Source organism: Tetrao urogallus, assembly GCF_951394365.1.
Source record: "Tetrao urogallus genome assembly, chromosome: Z".
NCBI lineage: Eukaryota > Metazoa > Chordata > Aves > Galliformes > Phasianidae > Tetrao > Tetrao urogallus.
In genome coordinates, this window is record NC_136816.1 from 37,573,424 (window position 1) to 37,598,311 (window position 24,888).

At 37.4% G+C, this 24,888-nt stretch overlaps 1 protein-coding gene across 1 annotated transcript in view; it reads left to right on the forward strand.

Moving 5' to 3' along the window:
• The window catches only part of LOC306956820 (guanine nucleotide-binding protein G(q) subunit alpha), a gene marked incomplete at both ends in the record, with an annotated part of 104,349 nt that overhangs the window by 26,967 nt on the left and 52,494 nt on the right, over positions 1 to 24,888 (forward strand). Inside the window, one exon of the mRNA XM_079548133.1 lies at positions 15,323 to 15,507. Within this exon, the coding sequence (XP_079404259.1) occupies positions 15,323 to 15,507 (185 nt within the window). The remainder of the gene's footprint in view (positions 1 to 15,322; positions 15,508 to 24,888) is intronic.

Sequence of the window (24,888 nt, forward strand, 5' to 3'; positions counted from 1 at the left end):
CAGAGGTGTTGATGTTCTCTAGGTCAAGGTCTCAAGACCTGTGTGGCTCCCAAATGGAGTTTCCTGCCCTTACTTGTCTTGTATTGCAGTGTTTCCTGTTCTATCCCTATGAAATGCCTAATTCCCACACAGTTCAATCATGTACTAATTGTAATGACATTGAGGTCTGAGAAAGCAGCCAGGATGCTTGTACAGGGAAGTGAGATGAATGCTCTTTGTAGAAGTGTATATGAGTGGACTTGGAACCAGGCAGATGTCTGTGTAGTTACCACTTGTGCAACCTCCTGAAAGAATAAGGAGTGTCAGGGAGTTACCTTTGTGCTGGTATGAAGAAAAATGGTTAAATATGAGACAAGCATACTTTAGATTTCGTGTTCAACATTGACCTTGAAGACAGTATTGCATTTATGGTACTCTCAGCATAAGTTTTCTCTGGAAGTTGGGAAGCATGCAATGTGTAAAATGTAAAATTATTTTTAAAAATCATGTGTTAACCAAGGAGATTCCTCACTGAATTCACTGCTTACAAGATCCTGGACTTTATTTGGACTCATTTGTGATTTGACTGATGTAAAAATTATTTTATCATTTTAGTACTGGTTGTGTATTTGAGGCTTGAAAGTATTCCTTTCTATCATGACTTACTGAGTGAATGGATATTATGAATCAGGAAGAAGAGTAAGAGATAACTGCATACTGACATTTGATATATTGTGTTGTTTTGTGTTTCTAAAATAACATTGGACAATAATACCAATAAGTTGACTCTTGTCAAATTATGCAATCAGAAACAGCTGTCGCATTAGTGTTCAGTAGTGCAGTCAACAAAAAAGTACTAGCAGACGAGGCAGCAGAGAATAGCTTCAGTATCTTTCCCATGGGTACATAACAAAATACCGTGAGATTTCAAATAGCTTCACAGGAAAAAATGCTCTTAACTTCATCATCTGTTAGAAGAAGCATCATGATCTGCATCTATCTGCATTTATTTTTCTTGTGTCTGAACTTTTGTCTAAATCTTTATGAAAAATTATTTCTGTCTGTGGCCCTCTTAGAGAGAATGCTCCATGGTATTTGGGGAAAAAAGCTTAGAATGCAAGTATCTTTTCTGAAACAATGATCAAACTTTTTTTTGTTATTTTTAAGGAAAAAAAGAGCCAATAAAATGCTATGAAATGCTCTTCGTTCTTTGTCTTTATCTCTAATGTAGGACAGTCATACTCAGTGATACCAGAAGTGTTGCCTGCACTGCATGTTGCATTGGGTGTTGCACTATAGTGGAAGTGTGACTATTCTTGTGACTTACGTTTTCAGTGAAGACACGCTTATACAGGTTTTGTCAGAGTGACACACTTCATTTGAAAAGAGTTTTTGCATTCTGAGAAACCATATGCTTTGCTGCCTCTTTTCAGCTTGTGTGGAGGTCTTCTGTGTGTGTGTAAGATCAAGTGTTTATGTTGGAGTCTGAAAACAGACCTCAGAAAGGTATAATAGGCTAAGTATTATTGTTAAGCAACAACAACAGTGAAAGAACCAACACCCTTCTTTCAAAAGTGATTGCATGCTCTTGCACCTTGATAGTTAACAGATTATTATGAAATTTGTTAATTTTTAACAATGTTTTTCTGATATATGCAGATAAGCATCAGTGTAAGTATAATCACCAGGTATTGCAGTGCATCTTTAAAATACAGCTTAGACCACAAGAAATGCTGCCCACACCTCATGAAAGTAGGGCATACAAAGTATAAGACTGTGTGAGTGGCATGTAGGATTTCTGTTTTGTAGATGTATTCGTGTACATGATAGTTAGGTTTGGTAATAGAATATACTAAAGAGATTCAGATTCTACATTTCCAGTTATAATGGCTGAAATTTCAGTTGGAGAGAAGAGCATAAGCCTACAGAGGGAAAACTGAAAAACACTGTTGCTATATCTTGGGCAACCACATCTTTTTATAAGAGGTTTTTTTTTTTTTTGTTTTTTGTAAGGAGTAAAAAGATTTATTGGCTAATATGCTAAAAATAAAGATAAAATATTGGATATTAACAGTATTTGTCCTTGTTTTTGTTTAAGCGAAGTGGTTTATGTTCTCAGCAATAGCATATCTCAGAAGTTGGTAGGAATAGAAATTCTGTCCATAATCCCTTTGAATAACAGAAGATGCAAGAGACTTGAAAGGAACTTCAACAATGAACTTCCCCATAAGAATTCAGACTTCTGAAACATAAACTTGAAAAGTAGATGCTATTATTTCATTTTACAAGTGTAATCTGTACTTGCATATTATAATACATTTATAATGTCTAAATTATGTATTAACACATCATCTTGATACTTTTGATAGCGTTTTAGTGTAATGATCTTGGTGATTTTTTCCCTTCCCTGATTTAAAAACAATACAAACAAACAAACAAAAAAAAAGCTAGAAAATAGAAACAACTAAAAACAAAAAATGGATATTTGCAATACTTAGTTTATATTGACCAACTTATAAACTTTTTAAAAAATGTGATTCTGCTTTTTTCGCAACTTCATTCTAAATCCTTGTACTAGATAGGGTTCCTTCATTAGTGCTTTTTTCCTGTACTTCTGTCTTCCTTAATGGTTTAATAAAGTTTTGAGCTGTCTCAAGCTGTTAATACCTGCAGTGCGGGAAACTGACTCAAGTCTCCATGAAATTCAGCTCCTAGAGGTCTATAGGAAGTAATGTTTGTGTTTTCAACAACAGATTCAGGGAGTGGCTGAGGCTAGCAGGGTTCTCTGGGTCCACCTGGCCTGACTCCTGCTCTAGCAAGGCCACCGAAGTGAGGTGCCCAGGCCCATGTCCAGGTGGCTTCTTGCGGTTTTAAAGGGGAAGACTCAGCCGCCTCTGGGCAGCCTGTGCCAGTGCTCTGTCATCCGCACAGCACTGAGATGCCTCCTGACGTTTAGGTGGAACCTCCTGTGTTTTATTTTTTTTTTTTGTCTGTTGCCTTTTGTCCTGATGCTGGAAACAGCCAGGCTTTTTATTCTTTACGCCCTTTCTTCAGGTATTTTGTGAATCATTCTTATTAATATGTGCAGGTAAATGACCAAAAGTGAATTCTAAAAGGTATTTAGGATGTTTAACCTCCTTCTAGTCATCATTCAAATAGTAGATAAATGTTTGCTCAGAAAATCAACACCAGAAATGTTTTGATATTTTAGTAATGATAATAATTGGGTTACAAAAAACATAGTTGGATGCATATGGTCTCCTCCCAAGTATATGGCAATCTAAAAAACTAGTAAGGAAAAATAAGATTGTGTGAAGAAAGTGTCAGCTCACCTACCTGAATTTGTATTCTGGGTTTCTTCCTCCTGTGAAAACACAGTGGTTTTCTGTTGATCAGCTCTGATACTTTTGTGTCTTAGAGGATGCTTGAGGGACTCTGCTGTCCAAGGCTGTATTCTAACCCCAGTTGTGGATGTCAAAACACACTAGAAAGTGATTAGACGTGAATTCGTAGAGGCAGGTTTTGCTCTTCATTTGGCAAGGTTAATAAAAACATGTATCATACCTGTTCTTCCATTGGTGCTTGTCTTTGCTTCTGGTTTTGTTTGTACTTTTTCCGAGGAATAGCAGCATTAAACAGACTGGTTTGCAGCCCTGCTGTCAGGTAGTGCAGTGAGAAAGATAAGGAAAATATTTTGTTTCTGGCACTTTTCTTTGTGAAGGAAAGGTGTGGGCAAATTTTGTTGAAGCTTCCTATGGTTATCTGTTTTCTTCAGAACGCATAAGCATAGTGTAGAGAGTTGTTTCAGTTCAGGTTTTTCAGAAGGATCCTTTCAAAAGCCAGGGAGAAGAAAGTCATGCAGGGTGGAGTTCTGTCCTTATTTGAACCCTTTTACAAAGCTGTGTAAAATCTTCAGGAGTTGCTTTTCCTCTGAGAAGGCAGCCAATTCTTTTCTCACTTCGTTGCTTATAAATTGTATGAAAGCCACAAGAAGATAGCTCTAGAATTTATAGCTTGAAAAGATAAGAGGTTCTGAGGAGTTCTTTTGGATGACTTTTTCTTTTTCTTTTTCTTTTTTTTAAATGTGTGTTCTTTTTTTCTTTTCCCTTTTTCAGAATCAAAAGTAGAGGGAGGAAGACACGGACTTACTGTAATGGGTTGTGCCTGGTTGCATGATGTGGTTTTGATTATCTGGCACAAAGCTAAATTTGATCAACTAGATTTCTTCTTAAGGGAGTTTGAGAGGTTCTGTTTCAGTAGAAACCTTGAGTTAGTATTCATTTAAGAAGCTAAAGAACATAAGCTGAATTTTAAATTTTAATTCTATCTTCACAGTTGTTGGAAGTTCACTGTCTTGTTCAGCCTTTATTGTAGTAGTTACTTGGACTGTTGAATTGTGTCACTGGTACAATAAGGATGGGTATTAGTTTTATTTCTTTGTGTTTGGTGGCTATACTTGAATGATAAACAAAGTTTATTATTTGCTCAAGCATAGCCAGATTAAATTTTTTAAGAGGATTTCTCTGCTTTAGAGAAATGCTTTAGCATTGGGGCTGTCTACATAGTGGAAAGTTTTTTTTAACCTTTCTTAAGGAAGAGAATTAAGCTCTTGCTTTGCTCTATAGAAATTCATTAGTACAGTATATCTGTCATAGAATCACAGAATGGCCTGGGTTGAAAAGGACCACAGTGACCATGTAGTTTCAACCCCCCTGTGTGCAGGATTGCCAACCAGTAGATCAGCTTCCAGAGCCACATCCAGCCTGGCCTTGAATGCCTCCAGGGATGGGGCATCCACAACCTCCTTGGGCGACCTGTTCCAGTGAGTCACCACCCCCTGTGTGAAAAAACTTTCTCCTAATATCTAACCTAAGCCTCCCCTGTCTCAATTTAAAACCATTCCCCCTTGTCCTATCACTGTCAACCCAAGTAAATGGTCATTTACCCTCCTGTTTGTATGTTCAACTACTGGAAGACCAAAATGTGTCTCCACAGAGCCTTTTCCAAGCTAAAAGAGCCCTATTCCCTCAACCTTTCTTCATAGGAGAGGTGCTTCAGCTCTCTGATCATCTTAGTGGCCCTCCTCTGGACTTGTTCCAAGAACTCTGCATCTTTCTTCTTGGGCTGGGGCCCCAGGCCTGGACACAGTACTCCAGATGGGGCCTCACAAGAGCTGAGTAGAGTAGGGAGAGCCTCCGTCTCCCTGCCAGGCAACCCTTTTTCAATGCAGTCCAGAATACTGCTAGTCTTCCAGGCTGCAAGCGCACACTGCTGGCTCATATTCTGTCCATATCTTCTTGTCCACCAGGACCCCAGGTCCTTCTCTGCTGGGCTGCTCTCAAGGAGATCTTACCCCAGTTTGTATAAATACCTGGGATTGCCCCGACCCAAGTGCAGCACTCTGCTCATTAGGTTTTCATCTGTCATTTACCAGTGAGGTAATTATGTATAAGATAGCTGATACATATACAATTTTTATAATGTGGGGTAATTTTACTGATCTTCTGTAATGGGTAACATTTGTGTATTTTTTTTTTTTTTGTAAACATTTAAGATATTCAGGACTATTTTTGAACCAGTTCACTGTGGATTGATGTTGATATTTGACATGGTTATTCAGTATGATTCTTCACATTCTAAGCTGTGTTCGTAAAATTCTGTCAGTTGTTTCTTTGGAAAGAGTCTTTACTTATCTTGCCAGCCTTTTTTGTTGTTGGTACATGAGTCATTCATAAAATAATATTTTGTTTTCTTTCAGAGAACATGGGTAGTCATCTTTACTGTGTGTTTCTAAATTACTAAGATGATACAAAGTAGGTAATTTAGTGAGCAGCCAAATGATGATGTGCTTTCTTTTTTGAAACCAGATGGAGTATGCAAGTGGTGGATTATGATCAAACTAATAGAAGGATGAGTACATACCAGGTTTTTGTCAGTGTCAGTAGAGCAATATGACAGCTCTCCCAGCTTTTTTATTAATGGGCTTTAGTTTAAACTTGTAGTGTATCAAATTGCAAAATTCACTCAAGTTGCTCTTCTGGCTTAGCTCTTTGTAGTCAATTGTACTCTTTTTATCATAAAAACCCTTGTTCTGCTGTTGCAGGAAGATACATCAGGAGAACTTAGCTTGTCTTTGGTTTTGTATTCTTGCCTTGAAACTACTTTCTTGCCTTAGCCTGTTTCTTTTTTGTATCTGAAACATAACTGAAATTGCTTCCTAAGATCAAGTGTCTCTAGTGAGATGTAATGCATTGAATCAGTCAAGGAGTTTGATAGCCACAGAAGAAAGATACTGTGGTCCTACTATTCATTTTGTAGAAAATAGAAATATTTTTTATATTCAGGAATCTTAATATTTTTCTCATAGCAATTTTATTTTTTTTTCTCCGGACAGCTTTTCATTTTAATTATTTCAAGTTTTATATCCGTTTTGTAACTAGGATGGAAATGGTCAGTTCTCAAAATTAATTTATAAATATATAAAATCGTTGAAGGCATAGAGTGATGCTTTATTATCTTTTAAGAGTACTGGTATGAAGGAGATGCAGTGTGTTGTAGAGTGATTTTTTTTTCTAGCAATGGACAAAAGGGCCAAACTCAGCTGGACAGGAGTGCTAGAAGACAGCTGCATTGTCTTCAGTCACAGTCTCATTTGACATTGGAGTCTGTGCTGTCACAGAAGTATGCATCTGTTAGTAGAGCTTCAGCACAAGGAACCTGTGACACTTCACCGTGTCAGCTGGGCACAGCCTTCTGTTTGCTCAGCACCCTCTTCCTTCAGCAGCTGAGAAGAGTGTGGCTGTGGCTCAGTTCCAGGGCTTGCAGGCTAGGAGGGTGCTTCACAGAGCTCAGCTGCAACCCGACAGCCTGGTCCTGGCAATGGGATGGGTCAGCTGCCCTGAGGAGCTCCAGGGGTGACCTCTTGCAGTCCGTCTTAAGTTTTGTGATATTTTGGCACCTAGAGAGCCAGGCCCATTCAGAGCCTGGATTCTGCATGGTTTTTGTGTTTTCATGTAGGACGTTACTTGGTTTCAGCAGAAATGTGATCCTTTTGCATTCCACCACTGGAACAGAAACAAAAGAAGTAATATTTGTTTTTTTTCTCTTTGGCTGAATTAGTAGTAGCAGAGAGGACATAAAGCTCCCTTCCAAGTGAAATACAACTTTACAGTTGAAGTCAAACATTTTTCTTCTTGAATTTCACACATCTCTGTTATTGTTTTAGTTCTTACTCCACAAAGGAGTTAAAGAAATGAATTTACTTAAGCAGTAAGTATGCTACTTTACTAGTTAATATCTGATGAGTTTGATTTTTACACTTCTCTTTGTATTTGGAAGACAGCTTGCTACAGTTTGTTTTCTTCTCAGTAAATATGATGAGACTGTGTAGTTATAGTAGTACCTCAACTTGAAAACTAGTCAGCAGATAGAAGTGCCATGGTGGGTCCAGACTGCTTGGGATGGTGGTTCCATTCCCACCTGAGAATCTGCACTTCCCAAGTTCCTCTGGGCTCATTTTTGTCATGGAGTCCTAAGGTAAAAGACAGTCTTCTGTGAGTGTTTGTGTAGTGAATTCAGTGGGCTCTTAGTAAACGTTTCATGGTGACTAGCAAGGTGGCAGGTTTCAATGACTTTTTACTTTATTACATATTAAGAATCTCTTTTCTCCCCTCTAGACCTATCTAATTTTTATATAACATTTCAACCAATAAAATGTTTTTTTTTTTTTCCCTACTAAAGGTCAAATTTAGGAATGAACTGGATCAGTTTTTGGTTAGCAGCATTTGTTCACTTAATAGGTGCCAGGATGCCAGGGTGGATTTTGCTTTGAGAATGGTATCGTTGTGGTTTCAGTTTAATAACACGCTTGTATATGATCCCACAAAATATTGTACTTCAGATTTATGTAACTTACAATGCAGAGAAATGGGAAAACAAGTATACATGTATATTTTGTGTACCCGTATGTAAGAAAAGTTTGCCTGTCTACCCTTGTAGTTTGAGTTATTTTTAAATTATTCTCCTGATTCCTCCTTGGCAGCCACCACGTAAATTTTAAAGCCATTCTGCCGGGAGATGCATTGCCGCTTATTAAAAATTGAATGTGCTGTATGTTTTTTCAGGAAGTCTAGCAGGGTAAAGAACACTGTTTTTCAACATTTTGTCATTTAGTATGCATTAGGAAAAACAGCAGTCATAGTAACTTGTGCACAGTGTGTGTGTAAGGGGTTACTGCTGCATTTAAGTGACTTGACTTCCTTCCTAGTTTTGCTTTTGGATAAAATACTGCTGAGAGTCTGGTAGATCTCTGGTTTTAAGAATCCTTGATGATTCAATAGTACTTGTTGCTATTATTGTTCAAAGAAAAAAGCTTCTGGGAGGTGTTTAGAGATTTGCCAGGCTGTAACTTTCACAGCTCCTAAGTTTTGATAATCCTCTCTGCTGTGTTTGAGTGGGTATTCATAACTGTTTAAGATATTTACTCTGTTTTTGTGTTTTTTTGTTTTTTTTTTGTTTTTTTTTTTTTTTTTTCCAGTCACACCATAGATTTCTCTGCAAAGTGCCACATAAGAGTTATATTAAGTCATGTTTTGGGAGGAGGGTTATCCTTTTTAAGGGATGCAGGTTTTTTTTTTTTTTTTTTTTTTTTTTTTTTTTTTTTTAAGATTTCTTACTTACTCATTTTGTAGTTTCATATATGTTGTGTGGCTTTCAGCTGTTTTTAAGACTAGCTTCAGAGAATTGATCCAAGCCTTGATTAGTTTAAATGTGCAATAGCATCAGCAGGAAATTGACCTCAGTGTAGTTTTTCCACTTTGTGCTATTCTGGTGTTCTTCTTTGTTGCCATTTATCTTTTCTGTCTCCTTATTTCATCTAGAACTGTATCAGCTCAGGTGACGGTAGACAGCAGAAGCAGTAAGGCACATTATCTAGGCATATGTGTCTTTTTTGAAACCACTTTTAAGTTTTCTGTTTTTCACCAAGCAAAACAGACCAACTGAAAAGACTTTGTTTTATGGTACAGAGATGCAGTGTGTCATGGAGATAATTAGCCTATTATCTGTGTTGTTTTGTATAGCAAAAAGTAAGATTTTAGGCATGTGTTCTCAACTTGCTCTGTAATAGATGAAGCTGTAGAAAACACAGTTCATGTATAATCAGACACTTCTTTGATCTTCTCGTTGTATAGATAATGAGATTTTAAAAGACTAAAAATATATTAAAAAATTAAAATCTAGATTTGACTACAGTGCTGTAACAGTGATACCCTCTCTTCACCAGGAATAATGCTGTAGTGATTGCAGTTTTTGCTTAACTAACTCTGGTAATTCATTAATCCCGATTTTTCCCTGTTTCCCTGGTGGTTGTCTTGCTTATTTTTTTCCCCAGTTATTTTGGCTTGAGTGAAATGTCTGAGCAAATCTCTGTAGACATAAAATAAATGATGTTTTATCACTATTAAGCAGTTTTCATATAAATAGGACTGCTTTACAGAAAGACTTGACTCAACTCTTTTTTAAAAGAAAGCTGTACCTGACATTTCTTTGTGTGCTTTTCTTGTCAACGACAATCTTAAAAGAATGAAAGACAACTTTCTTGTCCTTGATTATGACCATGTAAAAGAAACTATCAAGTTTTTGTCAGTTCCTGTGTATTGAAAACGAATGTCTTCACTTTCGAGAAATTCCTGTAATTTTTATTGTTTTCTATCATTTATGCTTTAATCCTATTTCAGTGTATTCTCTGCAAGAAATTTTCCATGATTTCCTATTTCAGCAGGGCTCCTTTCCACCTGTTGCCCCTGCGTATGCAACATGCTGTGCAGTTGAGCACTAGAAATGTTCTCATTGTTACTTAATCAAAAGATTAGTTTGTTGGAGGTCACAGGACAATTTGAGCACTGACCTGAAGAAGGACAAAGTTGAAGGTATTTTTTTTAACTATCCTCAAAAAAACAGATTTTTATTTTCATATGGATAGTGGTTTGCCTATTTTTTTATTGAAAAAGAATTCACACTTGTGAATGTGTTTATATATTGACATAGATAGAAGATATAAACCAGAGCAAGTCTGTTTTGTGGCTGTGTGTGTTTATATACTACACATAATAAATATTTTTCTCATACATATACATGTATGAAATATATAAAATATATACACACCTATGAATCTTTAGGTCTCCAAGGGTAGTGTATTTCTGGTGTTCAGCTGACAAACTTAGTACAATACCACACAACTGAACAACCACATAAAAGGATAGGTTGCATCTGACCTAGGTTTTTTGGTAGATGTTTTAAGTTGTGAATAATCTGAAATACTGTCTTCCACAATGTGCTGCGGATGGCTTTATCAACATTTTTTCTTCCTGTTTGCGTGCGATACTGCACTCCTGATAAATAATTATAAGAATAAGATACTTCGTCTCTTAAGGCAGTAGTAATGGAAGCATTTTCTTCCTATCTCAGTGCTGAACTTGCATTTGAGGATTTGAAAGGAATCTGGGTGCTCCTACAGGGAAGTGTCTGGACCGAAAATGACAGCTGCCTTTGTATTCTGTTGATTCAGAAATGCTTGATGCAAGTGGTTTTCTTATCCATTAGGGCAGAATTTGTGTAAGAGTTCATTATGGTGGAAGGGCATATCACTTACAATTCTGTGCTTTATAGGTTTAAGTCAAACAGACTTTTATATTAAAAGTATGACGTTTCTCAGAAAAGCTAGAAAATTGTACCAAAATATTTTAGAATGTATGATATGGCATTTTATGTCACTTATGAAACAGAGTCGTGTTCCTATGTATATGTGTCAGAAGAATAGAAAAAGTAATGTCTTCAGAGTGTAGCCTGTGCATTCTGTTGGATGAGAAGGTTGATGTAAGCTGGCAGCGTCCACTTGCAATCTGGAAAGTGAAGGTGTATCCTGGGCTGCACCAACACAGAAGTGGCCAGCAAAACAAGGGATTAGAATGTCCTGCTGTCCTGCTCTGCTATGCTTCTGTGACGTCTCATCTGAAATACTACTATGTCCAGGCCTGGGACCCCCAGCACAAGAAAGATGTGGAGCTGTTGGAGCAGGATCACAGTGAGGCCACAGATGTGATCACAGGGTTGGAGCACCTCTTCTATGAAGAAAGGTTGAGGGAATTGGGCTTGTTGGACTAGGTGATCTTGTAGGTCCTTTCCAACCTTGTGATTCTATGATTGATTCAGCCTGGAAAAGAGAATGCTTTAGGGAGACATTATTGCAGCTTCCCAGTACTTAAATGAAGTTTATATTCAGAGGGAGACCAACTTAGGAGAATGATAAGATTGCTTCTCCGAGGCTTAACAGGTCCAACTCTCTCAGTTTCTCTTCATAAGAGGGATGCTCTGGTCTCTTTGTCTTCCTGGTTGCCCTAGGTTGGACCCCTTCCAGTATGTCACATGTCTCTGACTGGGGGGCCCAGAGCCGAATGTAGTACTCCAGCTGTGGCCTCACATGCTGAAAAGAGGAAAAGGATCACATCCTCCAACCTGCTGCTGTTATCCTGAGTAATACAGTCAAGAATACTCATAGCTTCTTTATGGACAAGGGTACAGTGTTTGCTTGTTTTCAAACTGGCTCCCCATAGTCTTTTCTACAAAGCTGCTTTCCAGCTGGGTGGCTTCAGCATGTTTGTGTGTCTGGGCTTGCTCCTGTCTGCATGCTTCATGACTTCACATGCTTTTCCTCATTGAACTTTGTGGAGCTCCTGTCAGCCCATTTCTCTGGCTTTTTGAGGTCCCTTAGGATGACCCTCTGACTTCTCATTCCTCTCAGTTTTCAGTCATCTGTAATTTACCAGCTTGCATGGGGAGAGTTCTGCCAGGGCTATGCAGTCCCCTGAAGATGGTCAGAGCCTTTGTTGCTGGACTCTTAGAATTACTAAGGTTGGATAAGACCTCTGAGATCATGAGGTCTGACTTTGCTACTATGCCTGCTAAACCATGTGCCTGTGTGCCACATCTACAAATTTTTTTTAGACACCTCCAAGGATTAAATCACCTCTAAGGTGATTTAATCACCTCCCTGTGCAGTCTGGTTCAGTACCTCACCACTCTTTCTGAAATTTTTCCTAATACCCAGTCTGAACCTCCCTTCATGCAACTTGAGGCTATTCCCTCATGTCCTATCTCTAGTTACTTCAGAGAAGAGACTGAACCACCCGTCCCCCCCACCTCACCACAGCTTCCTTTCAGGTATTTGTAGAGAGCGATCAGGTCTCTCCTGAGCCTCCTTCATACTACACAATCCAAGTTTCCTTAGCTGCTCCTCATAAGATTTGTTCTCCAGACCCTCACTGGCTTTTTTGCCCTTCTTTGGATGTACTCTGGGCCCTCAGTGTCTTCTTGTAGTGAGGGGCCAAAAACTGAACACAGAACTTGAGGTGCGGCCTCACCAGTGCAAGTGATGATACAGAGGGACAGTCAGTCACGTCCTTAGTCCTGCTAACTGCACTATTTCTTACACAAGCCAGAATGCCATTGGCCTTTTGGTGACTCACATTCAGCTGGCAGTTGACTAATATCCCCAGATCTTTTTCCTTACTGCAGCTTTTCAGCTGCTCTGCCCTAGGCTTGTAGTATTGCTTGGGTTTGTGGCCAAAGTACAGTACTCAGCACTTGGTCTTGTTGAACTTCATCCCACTGGCCTCAGCCCAGCTATCCAGCCTGTCAGATCCCTCAGGCAGATCAACAGTTTCTACCGACTTGATGTCATCTGCAAACTTACTGAGGGTGCACTCAATGCCCTCATCCAGGTCATCAGTGAAGTATTGAAGAGGACAGTAATGATCCCTGGGGAATACCACTCATGACTGATCACTAACTGCGTTTAATTCCATTCACCACCACTCACTGTGCCTGGCCATGCAGCCAGTTTTTTCACTGTAAAGCAAAATGTACCAGCAAAATGTGTACTTTTCCAAGCAATGGACTGCCAGCTCCTCCAGGAGAATACTGGAGTAGAGAGTGCCAGAGGCTTTGCTGAAGTCTAGGTAAACTACATCCCCAGCCTTTCTCCTCAGGTGGATCATCTGGTCATAGAAGGAGATGAGGTTGGTCAAGCAGTAGCTGCCTTGCATGAGTCCATGCTGGTTAGGCCTCATCCCATTATCCTGTACGTGCCATGTGATCTTCCTCTGGATGATCTGCTCCATAACTTTGCTCAATACCGAAGTCAGGCTGACAGATCTCCAGATCTTCCTTCCAACCCTTCTTGTAAATGGTTGTCACATTAGCAAGTCTTCAGTTGTCTGGAACTTCCCCAGCTCACCAGGACTGCTGATAAATGATGGAAAATAGCTTAGCAATCGCCCCCACCAGCTCGCTCAATACATTTGGGTGGATTCCATCCAGCCTCATGGACTTGTGGCAGTCCAGGAAAAACAACAGGTTGCTGTTTCCTTCTGAATTATGGAGGGTTTATTCTGCTTCCCATGCTGGTCTTCCAGCTCAGGGGGTAGAGTATCCTGAAGAAAACTTATGTGACTATTAAAGACAGATGTAAAAAAGGCATTGAGTATGTCCATCTCACCTTCAGAGGTAAAGTTCCCTACCACATCCAATGAAGAATGGAGATTATCCTTCTCTTACTCTGTATGTGTTTGTAAAAACAGTTTTGATGTCTTTTATAAGATAAAGTTACACAAAGTCTGGTGATGATATGAACTTCTTGCTGGGCTTTTACCTTTCTAATTTTCTCTCTGCTTATCCTAGCAACATCCTTATACATTCCAGTGTTATAAGCTCTCTTTTTATTTTTTCTCGGAGTCTGAGCAAAAGCTCCCCCCTCAGCCGGGCCATTCTTCCCAACTGACTTTTCTTACTGCATATGGGGATGGCCTGTTCCCATACCTTTAAAATTTCCTCTTGAGCAATATCTAACCCTGCTGGACTCCTTGCCCTTCAAGACTGTCTCCCAAGGACTCTCCCAGTTGTCCTAAACTGTATTGACCACAGTGTTATCTTGAGTGCTAGTAAAGGCTGTGTGTATTAGCAGGCTTGATCTCACTTTTCAATTTCAGAGCGTGTGCTTTTTCTTTACAGTGACAGTCACTTGTCTCCGCGGTGGGTGTAAAATAGGTCAGGATATAGCACTCTGCTTGCAGCTTGGGAATGTGTGTATAAGGAACACTTGGGGTAGAGGTTTGTTTTGTGGTTAAGAGTAGTGGTGCTGAAGGTTTCACAATAATGCATGTGTTTAGAGCTTTGAAGTCATGCAGTGTGCATGCATACTTAAGGGTTGCCAGTGCAGCATCATGTTTAGTTGTGCGTTACACTGCCATGAAACACAGTTCTCTGGTAAGACACTTAAAATATCATGTAATGTATCAGATTGCCTTTGTCGTGGGATGCGAATATTGTAGTATGAGACACGAAACCTTTAGAGAAATGATTAAAATGAAACCCAAGCTGGAAGGCTGAAAAGCAATGCAGCCTGGTGAATGTGTTGGGTTTCTGAGTATCTGGGCTGGCTATCTCAGTGACTGTAAGGTTCATATGGCTGTGCAACTGTTAATTTTAAATTTCAGCTCCTCCTTTTAAGCAAACATAATTTAGATTAGCTCTTCTAATCTTGGAGGATGAGCTCATTGAAAGGGGAAAAAAAGAGTGCGATATCCTGCATGAAATTTCCAACAAAGAGATCTTAACTTCAAGTAGACAAATACTAAGGAATGTTCACTTGTGCTTTGTCTGAAATTAAAAAAAAAAAAAAAAAAAAAAAAAAAAAAAAAAAAAATCTGAGAAATTTATGAATTTCTCTGTATGAATATGAGCCAAATTTTAATTAAGGTCAATTTCATATATTTCTGAGTTTGAAGTTTGCAGGACAGTGCTTACTGTAGTACATTATTTTTATTATTATTATTTTAAAATTAACTTATCGGTTACTTTTACACTGCTGTTTATCGTAGTGTCCTGCAAGTTGGCTAAACACGATAATTTTTTTTGTAACTTTCTGAATTTTTGTGATAACAAATCTCATAGTAATTATCCGAAGTTAGTTATTTTTTAAACTATTTCTTGAAAAGCTGAAACTTGTATGTTTTTAAATAATAGATCACTATATTTATATGAAGTTTTGTTTTAGTTACCAGTTTAGTTGGTAAGTCACCCTATTTTATCATATCTTCCAAATTCAAGTTTTAGTATAGTTTCCTCGTTTCTGATACTGCTGTTTGGTATTCAGCTGGTCTTTGTAGATACTGTAGAAGCAGCGCTTCACCCTGTTCACCCTGTACTGAATAAGGTGTCAGCTTTGTGTTGAAAAGTCATGTTAGAGTCCTGTAACTAAAGTATATCATTTTTACTTTTCTTACAGGTACAGGAGAGAGTGGCAAAAGCACGTTTATCAAGCAGATGAGAATCATTCATGGATCAGGTTATTCTGATGAAGACAAAAGAGGCTTTACAAAACTGGTGTACCAGAATATATTTACAGCAATGCAGGCCATGATCAGAGCCATGGATACTCTCAAAATTCCATACAAGTATGAACATAATAAGGTGAGATTTTTGTTTATTTCCATAGCTCAAGTTTTTCCTCTTTATTTCTGTGAATATAGTGAAAGTCTTCAAAAACTGCATGTCACATACAAATTATACTCAAAGTTATGAAAAAGGGGTCATCCTTCAGTCTTATCTTTAGTTGTCCATTCTGTGTGCTGTTCTGACAACACAGAGTAGCTGCTGGCTCCATGAGAGCCACTCTTAAAAAGATGTTTTGGGGGGTTCACTACAGGAAGAGTTTCAGTGGTGTTTCTTTAGAGTTTATCACTTCTTTTCCTTCCAGTGCATGCTGTGGCCAGAGCACAGTTAATTTCTCTGGTCCGCACCAGTACTGCCTAATTAATATGACTAACATGACTAATTAAGTGCCATTAATATGACACGTGGAAAAATAGATGGAGATAACTGGCTTTGGGCATATTTTCAAAAAAAATTTTACACGAGATCTTAAAACAGATTCTTTGGATACTGATGATACTATTGAAATTTAAAAGGACAAACTGCATTTGAAATGTAAGGTTTATCTTTGACTAGCTTGACTTCTTTTTAATCTTTTTTTTTTTTTTTAATTTAATATTTGCATTTTAAAAGAAAGATACGTAAAATATCTAAAGCATTCCATGAAGGAGAGTTAAATGTTTAATATTTACTTGAATACATGGATTACACTGCTTCATATCCAGCTGCTGTTGAACAGGGAATACATGATGAAATATAAATATATTTGTGTTAATACAAAAATCTTTTGTCTATGTACATGAAGTTTAATTATTATAATTTAACTGCTCTATACGTATCAAGGCAGCAAGTTTAGAAATAGGACAGTTAAAACTCATTATCAGGTAAAAAAAAAAAAAAAGCTTAGTTTCTCCATTTGCATCTGCCAGTCGTGTCTGGTTATCCTTTTTATTGGTGACAGAATGTTGAATTAACCCCAGAATGTTGAAAGGGTGTGGAGTTATGCAGTGGAAAACTAGAAGAATCCAGTCTGCCAAAATCCATATTGTTAACTGTCTTTAATAGGAGTTAGTGTTTTGAGCACATTGTAGAAAATTGTCCAAAATAGTGAAACAGGCTGTTGAACTTCCTAGTTTGACTGTGTGCTGCAGCTGTCTGGCTTTCCCTCATCTTTCAGAAACCAAAATCAAATGAGTAACTAGTATTAAAAAGAAAACTGCATTTTAGTGTGAATTATAACTTGTTGAGTGCATGCTTTTGCTGTATGCAGTATGCCTACTTTCCTAGTATTCTGACTTGAAAAGTTTGTTCACTGTGAACACAGGTATTTTTTTCTTTAAAAAATTGATGTTGGTTGTCACTTTGCTGTGTGTCTGGTAGTCCTAATCATAGGTTAGTAGAAAATAAGGAAAAACAAAAGACTTCAGAGTATGTGTTCTATACTTAATGTTCCAATTTAGAGTGTTCAGTTTATATAGAGTGTTCTGTATGGTTGGAGTGAGTATTTCCGTAGCTGTACATGTTCTACACGTGTCCAAATCTGTCTAATTAAAGTTGTTCACTTTCTGCATATAAATGACTTCCCCTTAATTGAAAATCCATCTTTGTGCTTAGCTCCTTCACAGGCATTTCTATCAGTTTTGAATAGGTTTAGATGTAAAGTAAAAGTCACCAAATGACATGGTCTTGAGGAGTTTCTTTAAAAATTCCTTCTGGAAATACAAGAGAAATGAAACTTGCTACTATGTGATGCTAGGCTAGAGTAGATGATGCGCATATACTTTGTACACTGTGTTACTATAAAGTAGTGACCACCAATCAGTTAGGTAATCTGCTCCTTTTTTTCGATTTTTTTTCCCTTTTTTTTTTTTTTTTAAAGTCCACTGAAAACAAACCCATTAGTCTAGCAGTCTAGAAAACACAGGAAGAGTACTTCCTATTAATTTGAATATCATATCAGGAAATCCTATCTCTGGAGAGAATATCTCAAAGCTTGAGTAACAGCATATTTTTAGCACTCTAGTTCTTGTTTAGTATAGGAAACTACAACTTGTTGATACTGATGCAGCTGGTCCTAAAGAAATGAAGGTAAAGTGCCTCTTATATCCAATTCCTCACATTCTGGGAAGCTACTGTAGATTGGGGCTACAGTAGAAATGCTCTCCTCTTAGTGTAAGAATTCTATTTCCTCTAACTAAGAATTGCTGAAGTTGAGCTGTTTTGAATGTATGCTTGTGGAATTTTGAAGTCTTTAAATCTATCTTAATACCAAAAAAAGGACGGCTAAGTAAGCACTTGGGATTATTTTAATTTAGTGTAGAAAGAAACAAGTTTTAAGTCTAGCAGTTTAATTCTTAGAAAGTGCTGTTGGCTTTATCATCTCAGATACAGCTAGAGGGACTGAAATGCATTGTCCCACACTGTAGTAATCTGGACTCTTTGAATGATTTGTTACCAGAAAAGGTGAAGGCAGTTGTAAAATGTAACTAATGGTATTAGAAGTGAAGTGTCCTGTCACAGAACAGATGTTAGTCTGCACTATATGGGATCTACGGAGTTTAAAGATCATAGGTGATGGTGATCTCTCCTGTTAGGAGTTTGTTAGGAAATGGTGTCTTATAGATTGTTTTCTGTTTAGGTAAATGTTACTGTGTTTCTGTTGTTTCTTATTTTAACTACAAGTTGTGAAGTTATCTTCTGCCTCTTCAGTTTCAGAGTAGTTTACGAAAAATAGAAAAGCATTAGTTTTTAATGAAAGTATTCATAAGCAAATTTCAAAATTGCCTGTCTTTGCAGAACTGAGTGTACTGTATTAAGTCATGTGCAGTTACAAACATTTGAGTACACATTTCTTGACATTAAAATGTACACTGATTTTTTTAATAATCTGTTTTGACAGTAAACTGAAGCGTATATCTATGCTTCTATCATATGTCTCAAATAATGAAGTAAGAAAATCAGCAATTTTAATCTTTTAAATTCTCGGATTTCTTAACAGTGTCTCAGAAGACTTTGTTTCAGATAGCATAGTCTCAATTTCTTCATTTCTAGCTTAAAATAAGCAATACAACAAAACATGTCTAATATTCCTAAAGGTGGGAGGGTGTGTGTGGATGGCTTTCAATTTTTTCTTTGCTGTTGTTACGGAAGTTGCACAAAATAAATACTGCAGCAAAAAAAAAAAAAAAACAACAACCAAACAAACAAAAGACCAGCACAAACTGTTACTGTATTGAAAACTTAATACCACTGCTACACCTTTCAATGTAACTACCAAAAGATTAGTTGCTTTTTTGTTCAGCAGACTTTTTCAGGAAAATGTCACTCTGTAGTGATTAACAGGCAGGAAATCTGGCTTGAATCCCATGTCCATAAGTTCCCGTGAAACTTCTTAAATAGTCATAACAACATAAGTGATATGAGGAACAGTAACAAAACAGACTACAAAAAAGGTTGTTCAACAGACTGAAAATATAACAATTTTTATTATAGATCTGGACAATTGCTGTTATGTTTCCTACAAGTGAGTCTGCTGCTGGAGTTGTTTCAGTATTTATGGCTTTTGGATTTGGAGAATGCTTTACAGTGAAAATATGCAAGTATAGGAAATGTGTTTCAAGTGACATCATCACGGACATCATCTTCAAGCCATGTTTATCTTGCTAACTTGTTTCTTCTGGGACAGACAGATCTACTGGAGCAAACATACAAAAGTGGGGACAAGAATAGATTTGGAGTCATTGATTGAATGATCATGAATGATGAAATCATTGAAATCAATGATTTCATACATTCTTATATTGCGTAAACACATGGGGATGTTAAATGCACTAGACCTCTTCAGTGAAAATGATATTTTATCAAAAAATAGGCTACAGAAAGTGGCCTCCCTCATGTGCTCTGCCTGATATATGAATAATGTGAAAGATTCAATCCTAAGCAGAATGAGAAGTTTGAGGTATATTGGCCCTCAGATGAGGCACATGTACTCTTTGTGATTTCTGGCCTTTGGCCAGTGGTTTGGTATTGTTTAAGAAAAGCAGAAATTATGTTTTTGCTATATTGAAATGAAGTGCTTATTGTATTGGAACACAAGTAACAAGGTGGTCCTTCAGGCAGGAGGAGACACCTGGAATGTACTATTGGCACAAACTGTTATTTTACATCTCCAACCTAAAGCAGAGGCCTTCAAGCAGGTTACCAGAAAAAAAAAGAATCATAGAATCGTAGAATGGTTTGATTTGGAGAAGACTTCTAAGATTGTCTAGTTCCAACCCCCGTTGCTATAGACAGGGACACCTCCCACTAGACCAGCTTGCTTAGAGCCCTCTGCAGCCTGGCCTTGAACATCTCCAGGGTGGGGGCATTTACATTCTCTCTGTGCAGTCTGTTCCAGTGTCTCACAACGCCCACAGTAAAGAATTTCTTCCTATTATCTAGTCTAAATCTGTCCTCTTGATGAGGGCATACTTGATCCCACTGTCCACGTCACCTACAAATATGTTAAATAGCACAGGTCCCAGCACCAATCTCTGAGGAACAACCATCATCACTGATCTCCACTTGGACATTGAGCAGTTGACTACATCTCTGGGTGTGACCATTCAACCAATTCCTTGTCCAGTGAATGGTCCATCCATCAATTCCATTTTTCTCCAATTTGGTGACCAAGATGTTGTGCAGTACACTGTTCTTTGCATAAGTCCTGACACTGTAACTTCATCATGAAAGGCCACCAAGTTAGTTAGTCATGACTTGCCCTTGGTGAAACCATGTTGATTTCAATCAGTCACCTCATCTTTGTTTTCCATGTGCCTAAGTATGGCCTTCAGGAGAATCTGCTCTATGAGCTTGCCAGGCACAGAGGCGACAGTAGTTCCCTGGATCTTCTCTTCTTTTCACAAAAGCACTGGTGTCGTGTGTGATGTCCATGTCTTATCCTTCCAGGTTCACCTTTTTGCTCTTTCTGCTACTGTGGAGAACAAGCGTTAGTAATGCTTACAGATTCCTCTCTAACTTTTTGAAAATGTATCCTTCCTCTGATCAACTTTTCTGGAGAACTGTGACTCGTTCAGTTGTTTTCTGTTTATATTATGTAGAAATAATAAAAATCCTTGAAATTTATTGCCTTCATTGTTCATTTCAAGGTTGCTTGAAATAGGATTTACAACAATGAACTGAGGAATCTTCAGAAAAATGCCTTCCCCCCTCCTTTTTTTTTTTTTTTTTTTTTTTTTTTTTTTTTTTTTGTAGATTTTGGCAGTCTTTCAATTTTTTATGTATTACAAATGACGATGTCCAAGATAAAGAAAGTTTTATAGTAAAATTCAGCTTTGGCTGAGGGTTGAGCTAGTGTTAACAAGAGATTTAAGAAAACACTTTTTTTAAAATTTCATTTGTTTTGAATTTTGAGATTTTGTGTTTGTATTCCTTTTTCTGGAAGTTCATCTGCACTTTTTTCTCCCTGATTGAAATAGGCATGAAGTCTGCACACTTTGTTACCTCAGTTGCGTAGGTATGAAGTCTGCACGCTTTGTTACCTCAGTTGCGTGTCTACCTGTTCTCAACACACGGTCCCACACTGTTTGGCTCCTAGACTTTGTATTCACTGCAGGTGATTACATAAATGTGAGTCATGAGGCAGGAGTCCGTTGATTTTTTTCTTCTGGAAAACGAGGCTGCCAAAAGAAAACTGAAGCATGGCGTTATCTGTATCTTCTTTTATTTATTTATTTATTTTTTTCAGTTTTCTTTTCAGAAACAAAACTCAGAGCTACTGTTTAATAATTTCAGCTTCTGTAAAAATGTGTACAGATCATGACTGTAGGTTGCTTAACAGTATGGTGGGCTTAAGATTTTGGATAAGTAGGAAAATCATTTTGTGTGAGCAAGCCTCTTTTGTGAACAGCTTTTAATCCTTGTTCAGCTTTTATGTGGCTTTCAGTTTCTTTAGTCTCTATCATGCAGGAGAGCGATGGAGTGTGTGCCCTCGCTGGAACAAGCGATACTATGGAAAAAACTGTTTTCACAGAGGGTTTTTATGCTAATTAAGGTTGTTTCAGAATGTTTCATTTTAATTTGTGTGACTTATGGGCAGAGTTAGCATTTGGTTTGTTGTTTAATTAACCTTTCTAAACCATTTTCAAGATACAGTAATAATTGTATGTATATATTTTGCTGATTTGAAGCATTATTTTATACTTTTCAAATTGTAGGTTCTGTCCTGAGTAGTCTGTTTGAAGATGCCCTCTTCTATTTTTTTTTTTATCTAGCTGTAGCTGCTAGTTTGAGAGCTTATGCTCTATTGCTGGCCATACGAGCACATAAATGAGTGTGCTTGATAAATGAAGACATTCTTTGCATCTGGTTTCCAGACTTTGTCCCGCTATTAACCCTAAACCGAATGTTGCCAGTTTTACAGGCTGGATGAAAAAAAGTTTGTCACTTTAGCATGAGAAAGGTTTTGGCTTCCTTTCTGGACTTCCTACAACCATATGCTGGGTGGAGGAGCAGTAGGGATGATGCACTGCAGAGTAAAAAGTGTTGACATAATGCTTGTGTAAGCCTCATAAATCCTATTGTGGCATTTGGGGTTAGTAGTTCTACTTCTTGGCTATTTATTTATTTATTTATTTATTTATTTATTTATTTTTCAATTTACCCAAAAATGATAAAAAACACTGGCTTGGCATTTAACGTTTAGTCAAGTTTTTCTCATCTAATCTGTATCTGTTGAGATTATACTAGATATGTTGTAGAAGAAAAGTATCAGCTTGACCTTGGAAAATCTGAATGCAGACTTGTTCTTCAAACTGTACCATTTTTAAGGACATACTGTGTCACTGTATTTGAGAATTGCTTTAGAATGAGGTAAAAATTAGATTTTTATGTTCACCTTTCTATTACTGCTTGTTTTTTCAATTATGACTATTTTTGAAGTAGCCCAATAGTTTATTTTTTACTGCTTGTTCTAGGTACTTGAAATTGGAGAAACATGGTACCACCAGTTACTCAGGGCTCTTTCAAGGATCATTTAAGGCAGAAATCTGCTGAGTACTGAAGAGGTAATCAGTAGCATTTATACCTGCAGTATAAACTGAGTAATCTCTCAGACAATTCTGGCAATTTGAGCAGAAGCAGTATTTGTGCCTTATGTAAGAATTTTTAGGGGTGTTCTCATACTGCAGTATTGCTTCTAAACTGAGTATCAAAGCAAGGGTAGTACCAGCTAGCAGTCCACTTTTCCAGGTACAGAAAAAAAAATAGTTTATATGGGAGAGTTGTTTTTTTTATTTTAGTGCTTTATTGAATGTGTGAATTAAAATGAAAAATTGCATTCCTGTGACTTGAACCATAGCAGCATATATTGAAATACCATTTGAGAATAAAACTCATGCCAAAATAATTCATTATACCAATGTCTGAAAGCTATGTTTATTCCTTAGAGCGCATGTTCCAATCAAATAGGAAGTATATTGTGCAATTCTAAGTTCTTGGAGTGTTGCCTGTTGCCTTTTCTTCCTTTTCTTGAACATGTTAAAGCTGCTTTCACTCAAAATTTATTTCCACTCTATTAAAGATGAAGTGGTTTGCTCTGAAGCTTTAATTACTTAATTCCCATAAAATTAAACTTTCTGGATTTCCTTTAGTTATTTCCTCCTTTCCTTTCTTTTACTTTCTTAGTCATTCTGGAGCTTTTCAATACTGCCTTGACCTTTTAACAATTAGAGACATAAAAATAAAGGATTGAAACTAAAGCCACTTGAAACAGTGCAAAAACATACTAGATATTATACGTTTTCTTTCCATCAGTCACCTGCAAATAAAAAGAAGAGGATAGAACAGTAGGAAGCGTAGTGACTTTAAAAAAATATATTTCATGGTTTTTTTAATTTAGATATTTGCTAACAATTTGAGTGAGAAAATAACTTCAATATTTATTCTCTTTTGTGAAAAAGCAGGAGTTTTTTCAACCGCTTGTTACTGTATAATCCTATGGAAAAAAGATTCCACTGAATAAAAGAAGTTAAGTGATGCTTTGATGCTAACAGTGGTGCTGTCAGTGTTAGACTGAGACATCACTAAAAGACATGTAGAGTGTTTGACTAGCACATGTGTATACTGTGACATGCAGAATTATAAAATGGATGTTATAAAGAAAATTGTAATTGCTTACCCGACTCAAGCCTGGTCAAAGGGGATGTTTGGGATATTTAGGAGAAGTCTGAGGAAATTGTGAATGGACAGATCTTCTCAGAGGTTGCAAAGGAGACTACACAGTGACAGCAGTGAGGGGATTTCCCTGGAGGAGAACACTGACTATGCAGGTAGTTTCTCAGTTACCGACAAGAAGTTTCTTGGGGCTGTCTGCGATTCAGAGGGAGCAGGTCTATATGTGTAGGCCCGTTAGTTCACAGAACGCTGTTCTTTCAGAATCTGTGTAATGGTACCTGTTTGCTTATAGTTCTTTTGCTGCTTGTGACCCAAGTCAGCTCTTGGAAAGGAATCTAAGCATCTGTTGGCATTTTTCCAAACTGAGACTTGGAATTTTTTGGATTTAATCAATAGTAGTGCCACTGACCAGGAAAAACTGTGCAACTTTGTTATAAGGTTCATTCTGAACAGCCTCATTTCAAGCAAGAAGTTCTTCAGCAAGACAATACTTATAAATAAAATTGTCCTAATCAGAGAGGGGCATGGCAGCGCAGCCTTGTAGCTCGTGTCATTCTTGTATGATAAACAGTGACTTGCACTGGCTGCACTTGCTGTGGCAGGGTAGTCACTCACTGCATCGCAAAATATTTTATACAGCAACTCTCTCCTGTGAAAAATTTAATAATTTTTTCACTATTTTGGAAAATATGTTGTAAATTTATGTTTTGGGGTTCTAATTTTAATCAGAGAAGCTGTAGCTCAAAAGCTGTCTTTCTCTGTTGTTTCCTGATTCCAGTGCATACTTACTGTTATGCTTCTGACTATCTGTCCCTTTTCGATGCCTGTCATCTTTTGTGGTCTTCCTGTAGAGCTTCCTGTGTACTGCTGTCTGATGAGACCATATGAATCAGCAGTGTGGGTGGTGTTTTTACCCTTCTGGCAAATGAGAAAAATGCAACAATATTTTTAATTTTTCATCTTTTAAGTTAGTCTTATTCAAATAATTACTTTTTAATACACACGAGGATGTATCTCAGTAGGTTTCATGTATTTTTTTAATTTGTCATCTACTAACCATGGTATGTAGTAGAAAAGAACCTTTTATGAATGCATCCCAGCTCGATGATATAAACCTCTGTGTACATCAAAACAGACACTGTCTACAGAATCTTTATCAACATAAAATGCAGTCAAATTGTGTCTATTCAACACATGTTTTAATGCAGATTGTTTTTCTGTGCTGCTTTAGTGGTTGAAACTACATGA